Source organism: Priapulus caudatus, unplaced genomic scaffold (assembly GCF_000485595.1).
Source record: "Priapulus caudatus unplaced genomic scaffold, Priapulus_caudatus-5.0.1 Scaffold138, whole genome shotgun sequence".
Classification (NCBI taxonomy): domain Eukaryota; kingdom Metazoa; phylum Priapulida; class Priapulimorpha; order Priapulimorphida; family Priapulidae; genus Priapulus; species Priapulus caudatus.
Genome location: NW_014577199.1, coordinates 480,566 through 496,944, shown reverse-complemented (window position 1 = coordinate 496,944; position 16,379 = coordinate 480,566). Strand labels below are relative to the sequence as shown.

The 16,379-nt window shown below is 46.0% G+C and overlaps 2 protein-coding genes across 3 annotated transcripts in view; both read right to left on the bottom strand.

Annotated features, from left to right (window-relative positions):
• Window positions 1-722: 722 nt before the first annotated feature.
• Window positions 723-3,476, bottom strand: LOC106806042 (galactosylceramide sulfotransferase-like). The gene is made up of 3 exons (XM_014807885.1): window positions 3,081-3,476; window positions 2,425-2,632; window positions 723-1,718 (listed from the first exon to the last, which is right to left on the bottom strand). Exons 1-3 carry the CDS (start codon window positions 3,116-3,118, stop codon window positions 723-725), a joined length of 1,242 nt encoding a protein of 413 aa, XP_014663371.1. The 5' UTR covers window positions 3,119-3,476.
• Window positions 3,477-5,572: 2,096 nt separating this feature from the next.
• Window positions 5,573-16,379, bottom strand: part of LOC106806048 (MAP kinase-activated protein kinase 2-like) — a 30,966-nt gene continuing 20,159 nt past the window's right edge. For both annotated transcript variants that reach the window (XM_014807890.1, XM_014807891.1), the window contains exons 5-10: window positions 15,996-16,125; window positions 12,303-12,378; window positions 8,697-8,821; window positions 7,909-7,994; window positions 7,347-7,427; window positions 5,573-6,902 (exon numbers count right to left, since the gene is read on the bottom strand). In XM_014807890.1, the coding sequence (XP_014663376.1) occupies window positions 6,699-6,902; window positions 7,347-7,427; window positions 7,909-7,994; window positions 8,697-8,821; window positions 12,303-12,378; window positions 15,996-16,125 (702 nt within the window). In that variant the 3' untranslated portion in view covers window positions 5,573-6,698. The remainder of the gene's footprint in view (window positions 6,903-7,346; window positions 7,428-7,908; window positions 7,995-8,696; window positions 8,822-12,302; window positions 12,379-15,995; window positions 16,126-16,379) is intronic.

Below are 16,379 nucleotides of genomic sequence, written 5' to 3'. Positions count from 1 at the left end.
ACACACACACACACACACACACACACACACACACACACACACACACACACACACACACACACACACACACACACTCGCGCGCGCGCGCACGCGCACGCACATACACATACACACACACAAACACACACACACGCACACACACACATACACATATACACACACACACACAACACACACACACAAACACACATTTATATATCCGCGAATGCATGCGCGCCCTTCCTCAGCCACAAACACGCACGCAGGCATACACACGCGCACTCACACACGGGCATGTATACGCGCGCACACATGCACATGAACCCCCCCCCCACGCAAGTATACGGACGCTCATTCGGTTAGCTTTCGATCCAGTTTTTAATCTATGCGCTTCATTAAAACTACCTTCCGCGTTTTAATGCTAATTATAGACACTTCGAGTTATCAACTCGAACCTGTTCGTCCCTCGCACGCGCTCACGACCTGTTCCTCGCCATCATCCCACGAGCCAGTTTCGTAGTGTCATCGACCTGGCTGTGATGTCTGAGATAGGTAACCCACCCCACCCTGGGGATATTGTTAATGGGTCGAAGCTAGCCTACTCTGCACATGCTCTTCACGCGCGCACGCCACATTTTTTTAGAACACCATATCACAGCAATAACTCACTTGAACTACGTGACAATCACGCTAGACAAATAGGTCACTTGCTCGGACGCTAGTGCGCACGCGCGGCCGCGGCATTACGTCATCGTTCGACGCGAGTGTCTCCGTACGTCTTCCAGTAAGGCCTCTCGCAGTTCGTTGGTAAACTGTAACTCCGTCTTCGCCAGATCGACGCACGCGTCTGTCAGCTCGTGTAGGCGAAAAGTGATGACGTCATCGCTGTAGGCGCGCAGACGCGCGTCCGTCTGTTCGACGTTCGACGCTGTTCCCGCGATGCACCGCGCATGCTCCCTCCTCGTGACTCGGCGCAGCACCGCCAGGTCGCGCTGCATGTTCGCGCGCCCGTAGGCGGCGACGCGCGACTCGAAGGTGTCTGCCAGCACGCCGTACAAGATGGCGTCGCCCCAGTTCCACGTCTCGATCGAGTGTGCCAGCTCGGCCGTCATGGCGCCGCTGCCGCCGCCGCCGCTTTGCCGCTTCGCCTCGGCCGCTCGCACATTCGCGCTCAGTACGACAACGTCACGCCACGGCCAGCAGAGCAGCGCACGCAGCAGCACCAGCGACTCCTCCATACGCTCGGCGAGCATCACCAGGTCAAAGGTCGCGCGCACCGCCTGCGCCGTCTCGTAGATGCGCGTCTTGTTCCAGAACTGCTCGGCTGGCAGGCCGAAGTCGTAGAGCATGCTGTTGCGCGGCGGCGGCGAGCGGCCCGGTTTCGCGTGCTTCCTGGCGGTGAAGCCGCGCGGGTCGGTGAGAAACGTCGTCAGGTTGACGTTGAAGCGCTGCTCCCAGTGCGAGAAGTGGTAGAGCGACTCGAAGACGGCGGCCGGACGGCGCACGACGGCCGTGAGCACGGCGCGAGGCATGAGCGCACGCACACTGCGCAGCTCGAAGCGCGAGTGGTGAACGAGCATGTTGTAGACACCCGACGGATGACGCACGATGGCGCTGGCGTCGAGCGGCGATGTGTAGCCGACGTAGTTACCGCGAGGTGGCAGCACGAACGTCAGCTTGTGCCGCTTGCCGTAGCGCATGAACATGTTCTGTAGCGTGCTGCTGGCACATTTGTGCACCTGTAACGATGCGGGGAGGAGGAGATGAAACGATACGATACGATACGATGCGATTCGGTACGACATGACACGATACGACACGGAGGGCATTATATAACAACCACCGGTACTTAATTATCTGTAACGTTTAAAGTAAGCTGTAAGTGGAAATTTCTGCTTGCATACGTATGCTCCATTTTATCACATCAATCTGGGATCATAATCAATCCGAGAATCATTGGATCCAAGAATCATCCAAGAATCATTAAATCCGAGATCACAGATGATAGCCATGCAAAGAGCGTGAACAGTGTCCCTACTAGGCCTACAGCCAGCACAACATAGATTGCCTATAATTCAGCTAGTTTCTAGTACCTACCATCGAAAGGCTAGTAACATCTATTTTCATTGCTGCTTACGCTTAACCAGCATAACTAAGTATTCAATAATATAACTTATATATAAATATTTAAAAAATATACGATTGTAATACATATCAGTATTCACGAAACAATGGCACGCACGAAAATGCGGAAACGACATGAGAGTGCTGGAAAAGAAACGATGATTTCCAAAGAAATGATACGAGACCATCCGAAAAAAATCGGAGAATTCCATTTTACGAAAATATACTATTCATTAACTAGCAAGTAGATACATTTTTGTTACTATGCATTAGATCTTTGTTATCATATATTATTGTATTTTAATTATAAGCGACAGCAACCTTAAGGAAGAAGACATCATGAATGGCCGAGCAGTTCCGGTTCCGGTCGTCTGCCTCGTCGGCGTCGGTAGCGTCGGTCGTGAATCCACGCGTCACTTCCGCTACCGTGACTACCGACGCCTGTAGTTGTATGTTCTGACGGAGCATGTTCCATTTCGCGTAGAGGAGGAGGCAGACGGAGAAAGCGAGGGCGGCGGCAGACACGCGTCTGCGCGGGAGAAACACGCAATAGAGATGGCGGCGCCGTGCAATACAGCGTTTACTATATATACCGTATATACTGCAAGCTTTATTGCACAATTAAATTAAATCACATAAACGCGTGCGCTCCTGCACGCACACAGGCACACACGCACGCACGCACGCACACCATATACTCCCTCGCTCTAACATTCTCTCCCCTCTTGGTCACTCTGGCGCTCTATCCCTCTCTCTCTCACCTTTCTATATATCTCTCTCTCTCTCGGTCAGTGACTTTGTGCGCGCGTGCCTATATTTTAGAGATCACAGTATTCGTGATCTGGCGGCATATAGTTATAGAAGCTCGGCAATAAAGTTCTCACGTCAGCATAAAGGTGTTACATACGCGCATTACCATGCTAACACGCACATTCACGGACCTACATTTACGACAAACATTTCAGGAACATCATTACCTAGCGAAGCCGAAGCCCATCGTTGCAGCCAGTGTCATCCACGTATATACACGTTATAGATACGGTTAAGCATGCGTGCATCGTAGGGCTATATGCTTCCGTCCACCTTATCACCGGACACTTCCTCCGCGGTCGAGGAATTGCGTAGACATTTCAAATATCCCTGCTGACGCGAATAACGTAGCAACATAGTTGTCGGCGACAGTCAACCGTTTTTTTCAGCCGTTGTCATCACCAGATGACGCGATTTCTTCGCTAGACGCGAGCACCGTTGCAGACGATCGCCGATCCTAAAAGATGTCGCGTCTTTCTTGAGTTTTCTTCCACGCTAATCCTTGATCATCAACATCATCCGTGGAGCATTGCTACTCCATGTTCACTCGGCCCTATTCCATGTAGCGCAATGCCAACGCACACACAACCGACACGGTGTAAAGCACGGTATTTTATGACGTGACCATATATATCTCAGTTGCGCGCTAGCTGGCTGTCTGGCTAGGATTATGCCGCGCAGGATGCGGTATCTCGGCGCAGTAATTTGTTCCACTTACGATTAACCAACGAGGATACGCGGTAGAGGGAAATCGCACAGGATGCGCTCATGGATATCACTAAACTACGATAATATACTCAATGCAGGAAACCAAGTCTCTGCACATAGACTACAGTACTTCTCACAGTGTACGATATGTAGAATATAATGTGATAAGCATATTCTGAAGAGGGACGCAGATCTAAGGGAGATGCTACTTACATCAGGTTACTGCCCCCACGCGCATGCACAGTAGGATAATATGTACACAATGTACATTGCATGAAAGTGTTTGCTTTATATGTTCGATACACATGACACATTTATATGTTGTGGCAACGTTTTCATATGAATACACTGTATAGACATGTTAACGATAATACTCTTAGCAGGGGCGCAAGTCTGCACGAGAATCGGGTGCTCCACCACCTCCCCCAATGTACGGTGGGTTAGGGATATTTCTCATAGCTCTCAGCTCCTTTACTCGTTCCACACCTCGCCACCAGATGTAGAAACTCAATAAATAATAATAAATAATAAGATAATAAAACTCAAAATTCACGGAGGCTATAGCCAAGACATGTGTCTAGAATTATAACCCAACTCGTTCGCGAGATATGAGAGTTAATACACTTTCCTGTCGCCCATATAGCCGTGCGTATATTAGCCTATGAGGGATACCACGCGCATATATTTGATAATTAATTAAATTAATCGTGCATCCATAAATTCAAAATTCACGGGGATTATAGCTAAGACACGTGTCTATATGTATCTAGAATTCTAGAATAATAAGCCAACTCGTTCGCGAGATACACTTTCCTGCCGCCCATTGCCGTGCGTATATTAGCCTATGAGCGATACCGCGCGTGCATGTGCTAATTAATTAATCTAATTGCGCTTCAATAAACTCAATATTCACAGAGATTATAGCGAAGACATGTGTCTATATGAATTTTGAGTTTTATTAGCTTATTATTTATTGAGTTATTACATCTGGTGGCGAGATGTGGAACGAGTATGTTATTGAATCTTGAATCTTCAGTAAAGGAGCTGAGAGCTATGAGAAATATCCCTAACATGTACGGTGATACTAGAGACAATAGGCGTGTTCACACACAAGAAAAACCGCGATGCTAATCGCGATGGAAATACCGAGATAATTGTGTCGTTGTTCACACAGGCGGAAATATCTCGCTAATCGCCGAGCGGGATAATTCTATTAATCGAACTGCGCATGCTCACTGCCGGAATGATGCTTACTGCACATGCTCACTGCTCACTCGCTTGGAATGATGGGATAGAAAATACCGGGATTATTTGCGCGAGCGTTCACACACGCAAATAATTGCGCTAATTCCAAATAATCGCAGTCAAAAGTGCGATTTGGAGCACGATGCTGATCGCGATTATTAGTGAGATCATTGCGTTCACACTTGTAATAATCTCGGTATTTCGATCGCGATGCAAAAACCGGGATTTGCATCCCGCTAATTCGCGCCAGTGTGAACGCGCCTATTAGAACACTAATAGAACTCTGTTCTATGGTCTCTGGTGATACTCTTCGCAATATATTCTGACCGAGACATTTTTCTCATTTACAATCCGGCGGCTAGCTGAGAATAGCAAAGAAGTCAGATTGTAAAGCGATTATTAGCCACAGTTTATTGGTCTTGGATGAGTGCAGTAGGAGAGGCAGGTGGCCACGTTAAAACCATGTGAACTCCTCACGCAAAAAAAGTGTCAGAAAACGAAGCAGTTGTACTAAATAACAATCATTACGAAAGTTCCCCGCTTCACCAATACATCAACAACAGGTTCACTACAGTAGCAAGTAACTAATATGACTAACATCTTATGATGTAAAATGTTCTCGTTCGTGCATATGCGTGCATACACATATAAATTATAATTAATATAATAATTTAATATCACAGTACACAAACATAAAGACAGTACGTATTTTTGCTGTATACATACACTGTTTATTTCATTTCTGATAATAATACGATATACTAAATTAAGGCATTCATTATTACCACGCAAACATTTACTCGACATTGGGCGAATTGGTCCACACCATCTAATCATATTACAAGTTAACACACAATTGACCCGCTAGACATCTGGCAGATCAACTGGGGCCCCAGATACCCGAGGCATACAGGACGCAAGGTGCATACGTCACATTTACTTAAAAGTGGTATTTTCAGTGCCACAAACAAAATTCCTCCGTTAAAACACGTAACCAGACTCACGCTTCATAAATCACCGCTTCACAAATCACCGCAACCTACCCGACTTTCACTTACGGCTGCGTACTAGCCCCACCTACTGGGAAAATATGAAATGAAACAGATAATACCACAACGATGCATGCACCATTGACGGACGATAAACAAAATCAGAACTCTAGTAAAAGAATATATTTGACAAGACAGCTCCAGTAACCATGGTAACGTCGCTGCCAGTGACTGCATACGAGAAATGTTTTGAGCAGGTATCACTATACTGTGGCACTAGGCTTTTCACTCTTCCCTATTTACTGCTGTTCTGTTCTCCACCAGGACTCAGCTGTGTCTCAAGGTAGCCTTGTCAAGGTTTCAGTCATATTAGAGGAACGTTTACCCATTAGTTCAGGCATGTCTCAGCTCTGTCTCCCACTTCTGTCAGCCACATATCTCTGACCCACGAATTTCTATCTGTCTCTCTCTATTACACAAACACACATATGAACACAGACACAGACACGCACGCACGCACGCACGCACACACACACACACACACGATGCACGCACGCACGCACAGGCACACCCATAAAGATCAGCTACATGCCTGTGGTCAGCATACATGGAAACATGACAGAAACACGAGCACATACAATTCTACTTATCACAAGAAACATTGTGTAGCCCCACGCATGCAAGCCCACCAGCAAGCCTCCATCCGCACTTCACACGTGCACGCACCCTGCACTTCACTGTCATTTACAACCGGCGACTCGGCACACGGTAGCGGCACCACTCCTGAGAATCGGTCGTAGCAGTGGCGCCCCCGCGCAGGGTTGTGCATCTGCTTGCAGCTTGCTACTTGGGTCGTCCCGTGGGTGGCAGCGACGACAAGTTAGTCGTCGTCGTGACGTCACGTTGCGGCATCTGCTGCTGCTGCTGCTGCTGCTGCTTCTTGAGCCGCTTGTTCAGCAGAGCATTGTTCGTCGACTCCGTGATCGGCTTGATCGGCTTTGTGTCCGGGTCAACGCGCATCGCGTGCAGTGCGCATGTCAGCTCCTCCTGGTGGCGAGCAAATTAAAAATTAATAACATAACGAACGACCCTAACAATTAACATTTGTCCCCAAAATAAAATTTTACTGATGAAATCACACAATTCATAATGGTTGCTGGCATTCATATAAAGTATGAGGTTGTTGCGAACATTTTGGCCACTTGGAAATAACCTGAATTATGTGTAGGCAACATCCCCAACACCCCCGCCATCACATATCAAATTCTAGACACAACAAACAGTTGGCAACATCTGCATGGGTCTGCCTGCAGGCACTGTGGCTTGCCCAGTCAACTGGCCGTTTTATGCGTATTTTTAGATGCTGGGGTAATTAAGCTGTCATCGGCCGGACTGGGGGCATATGCTGTCCTGTGGCATAACCCACGTGCATTGATCTCCCTAATGCCTGCTCGCCCCATCCCTGTCTTTCAAACGTGGTAGGTTCCTTACCTGAACTTCCTCCCAGTTGTCAGCCTCTTCCTTTAGCACCTTCGGGGCTGCTAGTGGTGTGGCAGGAACAAGTGTGTGCTCCTGTGGGGATATATACCGTGATTATCCATCCAGGATCATCTCAAACGCGACAACGAGACTAGAACAATGTATTATGCACATGCACACTCAGACACACGCACACGCACACACACATGCACACGCACACACACATGCACACATATATATGCACACACACTCTCACACACATACACACACACACGCACTACCTTATAATCTGTCAACAAAAACAATTTCCTACTCTGTATCCCCTCTCCCTTCCCTTTCATTCTATCTGTTCCTCTCTTTCTTTCTGTGCCTCTTTTCCTGTCTGTCCCCTCTACTGTCCGTTCTGTCTGTCTCTCTCCCTCTACTCTCTCATTCATAAAACGAATCGTGGATATATAGAATGGGGTCTATAAAAGTGCATACAGTACTGCAATATCAGACTGTACATGACAAATATCAGCAATATTTGTTGAAGGTGCTATGCAAATTATGGTCTTGTTGAAAGTAAGCCTACAGCTATCCACTTGTGTCGCATGACGTCTTGTATGTCCAGTCGCTTGGCCGGGTCTGTCTTCAGAAGCCCCTTTATCAACTCTATCGCTATAAGAAAAGCAGAGTAGTTAATAGAGCCACACAATGGATAACACCCGATGAGCCATATAACCAATCACCCAATAAAGTGAAGTGAGTGTGCGCTGTGTGTGTACATACCGAGTGCATGTATGTGCCCGTGGGTGTTGGTGTGTGTGCGTCCCTGCATGCGTGCGCGTGAATGTGGCACAGGTGCCTGTGTGTGCATGCGTAAGTGCATGTGTGTGTGTGTACAAGTGCGCGTGCAAGCATGTACATGCTTGCCTGTATGCATGTGTTGTAAATGTGTGTGCACAAGTGTGAGTGAGTGTCTGCGTGGATGTGTAAATGTGTACATGCGTGCATATGTTCGTGCGTTCATGGGCAAAATTTCCATACCAACTACGGCAGCGCCTAAAGCTACTCACTCAGCTTGCTCACAATGACAACAATCTATTGAAGGTTACAAGCATGGGCACACACCCAGACGCACCCGTATGGTCAAACTCATTGGTAAATATTTATCAATGGCTACTAGCAAACGTTATGATACTGTACTGAGGTCCTGTTGGCAATATACTAAATACGGGACATGCCCAAATATTAAACCAGACTGATCAACTCTATATAGCATGGCTCATGCCTATGGCTAATGTTGCGCAATCGCATAAGTTTGACAGTTGCTTGTGCTCCCCCACCTGCATGCTCTACTCTGGGTGCAATAATTCTTACCCTGGGGCGAAACTTGTTTCCACTCCGGATCAGGAAAGTCGTACTGACCGGACCGTATCTTCTTCTTCATTCCGGGTGACATCGCTGCCCCGTGCGCGCTGTAGAATGGGGGGTATCCACACAGTCTGTAACAGTGGGCCGGTAAGGGAGTATACTCCCTCGTCATGATACGTCAGGCATAGCTCTACCGGTGTAGTGCTTTCGCTCCTGCTACAGGGCTATATTACAACAGCACTGGGGCTACACCAGTAGAGCTATGTCAGGCACGGACATCAAGAATGCAATGAGCGTACATGCTGCAGTGATCACTCAAGGACCTGGTGAGGTTCAAACACACGTGTTGCGTGTGTACCTTGATTGAACATCAAATTACAGCTGATTAATTGCCGATAACAACGACTTTCCACAGTCACAACCCCCTGAGCGGATAAGTCACATGAAACGATTGCTTGATTATTCATCAAAGCAAAGGGACATCTATCAGATCTACATATTCTATATCTACAATAATATATATAACAGTGTTAATTGTTACTCAACCGTAAAGATTGGAAACGTACCGCTTACGTTTCGCCTTCTACCAGGAGGCTTTCTCAAAGCTAACTGATGATGATCAGTTTTGACCACCAGATGGTGTGGTGTGACTAAGCCTGTATCCCCCCTCGTCCCGGTTGATGTTCGGGGTCTTGCGGATCCAGATTGCCTTCATAATCTAACGCCTGATTTTGATTGGCTCGCGATCAATGACCTTCGAATTCTCCCAATCGATGGTGTGATTGTCCTTCACTAGGTGGTTAGTGATCGCGGATTTGGTGATTTCGGTAGCTGACTGTTTTCGTTGAGCCCTTGTGAACGATTTGGGTGCTACGGTGTCTACGTCCTTTTTGTGTTCTTTAAGGCGGGTTTCAAATTTTGGGCCAGTTTTTCCAATTTAACTTTTTTCACACATTGCACACGGTATCTTGTAGACACAGTCCGTAATGTTGTGCATATATGTTCTGTCCTTAGGGTGTACCAAAAGCCGTTTTAGGTTCTCAAACGATCTAACTTTTGAAGCCACACCTGCATTTTTTAGGTGATGCTGAACTACGTCCATGACGCCTCTGACATAGGGTAGGACAATCATCGCCTTCGGTTTCTCTGTGGTTTTCTTTTGGGATGTTGTTTTTTCCCGTGATGTGTTCATCTCCTTGGACACTTTTTCGAGTGTACAATTGGGATAGCCGCATTTTCCTAGTGCGTTCTTGATGTGGGGCGCTTCAACTTCCCAGTCCTCACTCTCCGTTATGATCTTGTCCCTACGATCAAGTAGCGTCCGTACCACTGACAGTTTGTGGTCGACTGTGTGGTGTGAGTTGAAGTTTAAGTACTGGTCCGTGTGGGACTTTTTCCTATACACCGTCAGTTTTAGTGAACCATCTTCTCGTTTATGGACGAGTGTGTCGAGGAACAGAATTTTTTGATCGAGTTCTTCCTCGTACGTGAATTTGATGTTGTTGGTACTGTCGATGTTGTTGAGGTGTTCTGTCCATTGTTGGACTGTACCAGACTTGATGATTTCCAATGTGTCATCTACATAGCGTAGCCACAATTTAGGTTTGAGATCAGACGGTGCTGTCTCGATGGCTTTCGTTTCAAGCCATTCCATGTAAAGATTGCAATGATAGGCGAGACCGGGCTACCCATGGCTGCTCCGAACTTCTGGTTGTATATTTGGTCTCTGAATTTGAAGTATGTGGTCGTAAGGACGAACGTGAGCAATTCGATGATATCGTCTGTGGTGAGGTTGGTTCGCTTCTTCAATGTTTTGTCTGCCTCAACTTGATTATGTTAATCGATTCTAGGATCGGAGTGTTGGTAAAGAGTGAGACAACGTCATGGGAGACTAATATCTCGTCTGGTTTCATACGTATAGTTTTCAGTTCCTCTGCTAGCTCTGTTGAGTTCTTGATGTAATGTTCGGTGGTGCCTACCAATGCGACCAGTAGATCGGCTAAGCTTTTTGACAAATTGTATGCTATGGAGCCTGTGTAATCGACTATAGGTCTATACGGGTTGCCTTCTTTATGTATTTTAGGTGTGCAGTAGATTCTTGGTACATTTTCGGCCGTGGAATACAGGAACTTGTACTGGGCTTCAGTAATTTTTTCTTCTCTTTTCAGACGTTGGAGAATCACCAATAGTTTGCTTTTATATTTCGTTGTAGTGTCTTTCTTTAATTTCAAATAGGTCTTTACATCGTATTGACTTGTTTTTCGTAGTCGTCCTTGTCCACCACAACTGTAGCCTTTCCCTCGTCTGCTGGTAGGATCATGATACTGGGTTCCTTTTTCAGCTTAAATATGGCCGATTTTTCTTCTTTGGTGATATTTGGTTTCGGGGGTTTAGCCATACTCATGGTGTGTGCTATTTTCATTCGTAAATCTTCAGCTTCTGTTGTCGGCATAGAGTGACACGCTTGTTCTGTGCCTACAATGAATTCTTCCGTGAGGGTTTTATTCGGGGTGATGGCGAAATTTAATCCTTTAGCTAGGACTAACCGTTCTGCGATTGTCATCTTATATTTAGAAATATTAACTACCCACTTTTTGAGTTGCGTACCTGTTAGATTGAGTGTTGTGGTCGCAGATCTGTCCTTCTTTCGTTGTAGAATTGAAAACTTCGATTGCTGCCGCCATTTTGTTTGTTTATACTCGGTCTCGCAGGAATGCGTGAGGTGCTCCAAGACGCGCTGTCTTAGTCCATTGTTTAGGGGCGCCTTTTTTAGATCTTTAAATTCACTAGTCTGTTGTCTTCATATGGCTTGATTTTGTAGCTTACTGATCGTATTCTCTCTCTTATGAGTTGTTTTTCTGCTTTCTAGATAATGTCCTTCGCGCAATTTGTACGAATCGGGAATTTCAGACGTAGACTGGCCGGAACGATATTTTTGTCCTTACACCGTAACGTAAACACTAGATGGTTTTTGTGTCTTGCGATCTTTCTTTCCAAACTTTCGAAGGATCGGACTTCAGTCACTGTTCTCTGACAGTGTTGTGAACGTAACTCATTAAATAAGTTCATTCAGTTGGTAGACTAATATATATAACAGGGTTAATTGTTGCTCAACCTTGAAGATTGGAAACATACCGCTTACGTTTCGCCTCCTGCCAGGAGGCTTTCTCAAAGCTAACTGATGATTATCAGTTTTGACCACCAGTCACGTGTTGACTAAGCTATTGACCACCACACCATCTGGTGGTCAAAACTGATAATCATCCGTTAGCTTTGAGAAAGCCTCCTGGCAGGAGGCGAAACGTAAGCGGTACGTTTCCAATCTTCACGATTGAGTAACAATTAACCCTGTTATATATATTAGTCTACCAACCGAATAAACTTATTTAATGAGTATATATCTACAATATTATTGATAATATATTACATATCACATCGACATCAAATCTTCACTGATAGAAAGAGACATGCTCATCCTAGGGCCTCAGATTCACACAAATAAACAGCAATAACCCCCTATAAAGTTTCAGCGTAACTCTGTAAGCAATAATGAAGAGTTATTCGTAGCACGGCGGGGCGCGGCATCAAGCACATCTCCCAGTAAGTACTTACAGGATGTAGGTGATGACACCTAGCGACCACAGGTCGCACGAGAAGTCATATTTCTCCGGTCCAAGAACCTCAGGAGCTGAAATGAACAGCAGCACAGTTAGGAACAATGCAAACACGAATTCCTGACGTCAGAGAAATACAGACCAACGTTCTCCACCTGCTGTCGCCATGGCAACGATATGTATCCATAGGAGAGTCGTTCACTAGACGATCTGCAGCCCGGATATCCGCGCGAAGCGCGCCAACGCCGCCTCGCGGCAAAAACTAACACAGGATCGCTGCCCCCACTCAAAAAGCTTTACATAGGCCCTTCGGGTAAGGGCTCAAGCCGTATTATCGGTCCCTTCAGCAGTTGTGGCCATTGCAAGGCGGCTTTCGACTACCCAGGTAGGCAGCAGCTGCTCGGAATGATCGCACAAAATTTTTGGCTATTCGCGCGCCTTTGTTTCCTGTAAAACCACAGACGTTTAGTTCCCCTCCCCCCATCACTCTAAATCAGTGTACATCTGTCTACTATATATTGGCGTCCAATAGATGGCGGCACGAGTCTATGCACGAGTCTATATCCATATCATTTGCCTACGACTTTGCTTGCACACCGGTCGCGGGGCTATATGCGGGTATAAGCCGCCGGTGTAATTCATTTCGCGCGCGGCGAGCCGGCACTTTGGCGCAGACGAGACGCTAATTGGAGTTTACTTGTAAATAAATGTTAACGGATGGAGGGGGCAAAAACGTTACCTCTTAGCACACGCACGTGATCTGGCTAGCTTGGTTAGGTGCGTAGTGGGTTCTTACGACCTGCGCGCGATAGGCTGTGACCCGGGGGTGCATTCATTCTGCGCGCGCGTCTACCACATGCAGCGGCGTGACTGTTGGTTCGTGCGCGCACAACTATAGCATGCGTTTCTGGTGGCGAGCGACGCAAGTATAGTGTTATATATAGTGTATTATTTTCTATATAGTGGATTTTGCCCCTGCTCAAGTATGCCCTTAGTAAATTATGAAGTATTCGGTAAGTACGCCTATTCTTCCGTATGCATTCTTTCCGTGTCTTCATTAAATCACTCATCAACTCATGTCGCATTTTTTCAACTAGCTGTTAGCAGAACACATGGAAAGAAGACAGTTTATGAGGCATCGTACTAACAATACATTCTTAACATGTCTTAATTCTGCCATTAATATGTTATAACTGTCATGTTGTATTTGTTAACAGTTAGTTTCAATTGTTTGCATGAACTATAGATCACTATATTTTAGGGAATTTCCTAATTTAACTGTAATTGCCCATCGTCGCAATCAATTCTTACGATATGTTCATCATGCCACTCGACCATTATAAATCCTGTCTACACTGGAGTCTACTACATCGGCAATGCTAGGATTCTACGAACGACCGTGTTCACAACTTTGTCAATAGTTCGATATGCCAGTATTACGTCACTTAATACCTCTAAAACTATAGCCCTTCGCTCTGCCACACGCCTGTACCAGGAGTTCTGTCATATAGAATGTGGAGCACATCTGCTCGTCATTAAGCATGTTATACTATTGTCATAAAAGTGACTTAGCATATGAAGTTGTATGTGTAACTCTGACTTTTGTAACACACTGTGTCACAATTGAAGCGAGTGTGGCAATGTCAACCATATACAGTTGTAACATATAATACGATATATTGTCATGTCTTTGTAAGCGTTCATTATGACTACCGGGGCCGTGGTCACAGGCACTTGCACCGTTTCAATAATAAAACGATGGTTAATAAAATACAAACTTGTCACTACTACTACTAGCCCTACAGTTACCAGTACCAGTAATATTCTTAATGTTTAATTTGACCTAATAACTTCACTTCCAACACCGTCCAATACACCGCTGCAACACATAGCGCGCACGCCTTGTGGCATGCACAAATTCACAGTGATTTAGAGTCGGCACAGTCCAGCTTGTCGCGATTACCACAACCCTTTTCACTACGCACGTAGCTAGAGAATTTCATACAAATGGTGGTAATTGTTGGTTTGCTGCTCGGCGCGTATCGTTTTTCTGTAGAAAACGAATTTACCATTTTTGCTGTTTCATGCCCTGACATTATTTTGCAACTTATGGCGTCCCATAGATGGTGCAACGAGTCCATGTACATAGCATTTTCAAGTCGTTCTTCTACACAACGCTCAGCTTACTCAGATAGACTGCTACCCAGTGGACAGTTCCACACGCTAGCGTAACTCACTTCAGTGTAGCCAAAGATAGTTGGCTGAGTGAAGGCCGGTACCAGTCTAGCCTGCAGCTCATCGTACAGTGGCCGCTTCAACTTCCCCGTATCTATCTTGAAGAGAGACCAATGTGATGACAATATTTGTATGTGTATTGACAATATTTGTGACTATTACCTGCTCATTGTTTGTATATAGGTCAACATTTCTATTTACATGAATAAAGGCATATTATTTCAGCATGTATTAATTATAAAACCCAGCTTATGTATCCGCTGCAGTTGCCGCTCGTTACATGAAGGCGCTGACGCATAATAAAATACAACTCATAATAAAACTTCTACAACACAGTGTAGAAGTAGAAGGTGTTGACACTTTCATTGATATTTCCATTAAACTTCCAAAGAACAGCAGCTGAATGCAGCTGAGCTCTTTCATTGTATTCCCGCTAAAATTCTCGACTGTTCGCTGGCAGCTATGAATCCCCCGCTGGTCGCGTGCGCCTTGCCGCGGAACTGCGCGCAAGATCTGCGCTCAGCGCTTCGGATCAACACCTCCTTTCGGCAACGCTTCTCTAGTATCCCGTCTCATCTGGATGGCGTAAGCGAGTGTTGATATCGGTGATCGAGCATGTGTAAATGTCCGTATCGCAATTTTATTGTCGCTTCGAATACACACCAATTCACACGGATTCCGACACAGCATGCTGCCAGTACAGAAGTAAGTGATGAGGATTAACGGATGATTGCTAGCTAAACTCGGACCCTGCTGCACTGCTCTACCACAGCAAAAGGTAAACATACATACGGACACTAGTTGTACACACAAACATACATGCAAGGGATGATACATATATACATGCATTGGGTGATAAATATCAACGAACGTACATAGGGTGAATACACATACATACAAGCGGTGAAACATACACATGTACAAGGGGTAATACATCATTATGTATACAGGAGTAGAAATTAACTTTTGAACAAGGGAGTCCAACCTCTACCCTCTACCCTCTAGGACCCTCTACCCTCTAAAAGAGGGAGTCTGCAGCAAAATGAGTGAGTCTGCAGTCTGAAGTTCAAAATTAAAGATATTAACAATAATGCATGTGCTTATTTTGAAGATTCATGCGGTTGCACATCTGCCAAATTTTCTTTGGACATTTGCTGGAAAAATACGGTAATTCGGCGAGGCCGTGCTCTGGAACGAACTAGTTAGTATAGCAGAATTTTCAGGGAGTCACACGAACTCCTGCATATGTCAAATCAGGGAGTCCGACAGAAAATCAGGGAGTATTTAACTCCGGACTCCCGTTAATTTCGCACCCTGTGTATACATGTACAAAATGTGAAACATACATACATACAACGGGTAATACATATGTACGGTACATACATGCGACTAGAACCTTAAATTCTCTCCCGCCACCTTGTGTGGCGAGGTAACGGTGCCCTACTCCATCACTCACCGGCGTAGTAGGGCGTATAGCAGGGCGTCTGCAGCGACTTGAAGTCTGCCTTCACTTCCTTCGCGAACCCAAAGTCGGTCAGTTTCAGCACGGCAGACGGCTGCTTGCTGCTGTATAGCAGGTTCTCAGGCTGAAAGACACAGAAATCACATTGCCACACGAATGATACGCTGCGGGGGGCGGTGGGTGGGGGTGGATGCTACGCTGCAGACGCCCTGCTATACGCCCTACTACGCCGGTGAGTGATGGAGTAGGGCACCGTTACCTCGCCACACAAGGTGGCGGGAGAGAATTTAAGGTTCTAGTCGCATGTATGTACCGTACATATGTATTACCCGTTGTATGTATGTATGTTTCACATTTTGTCCATGTATACACAGGGTG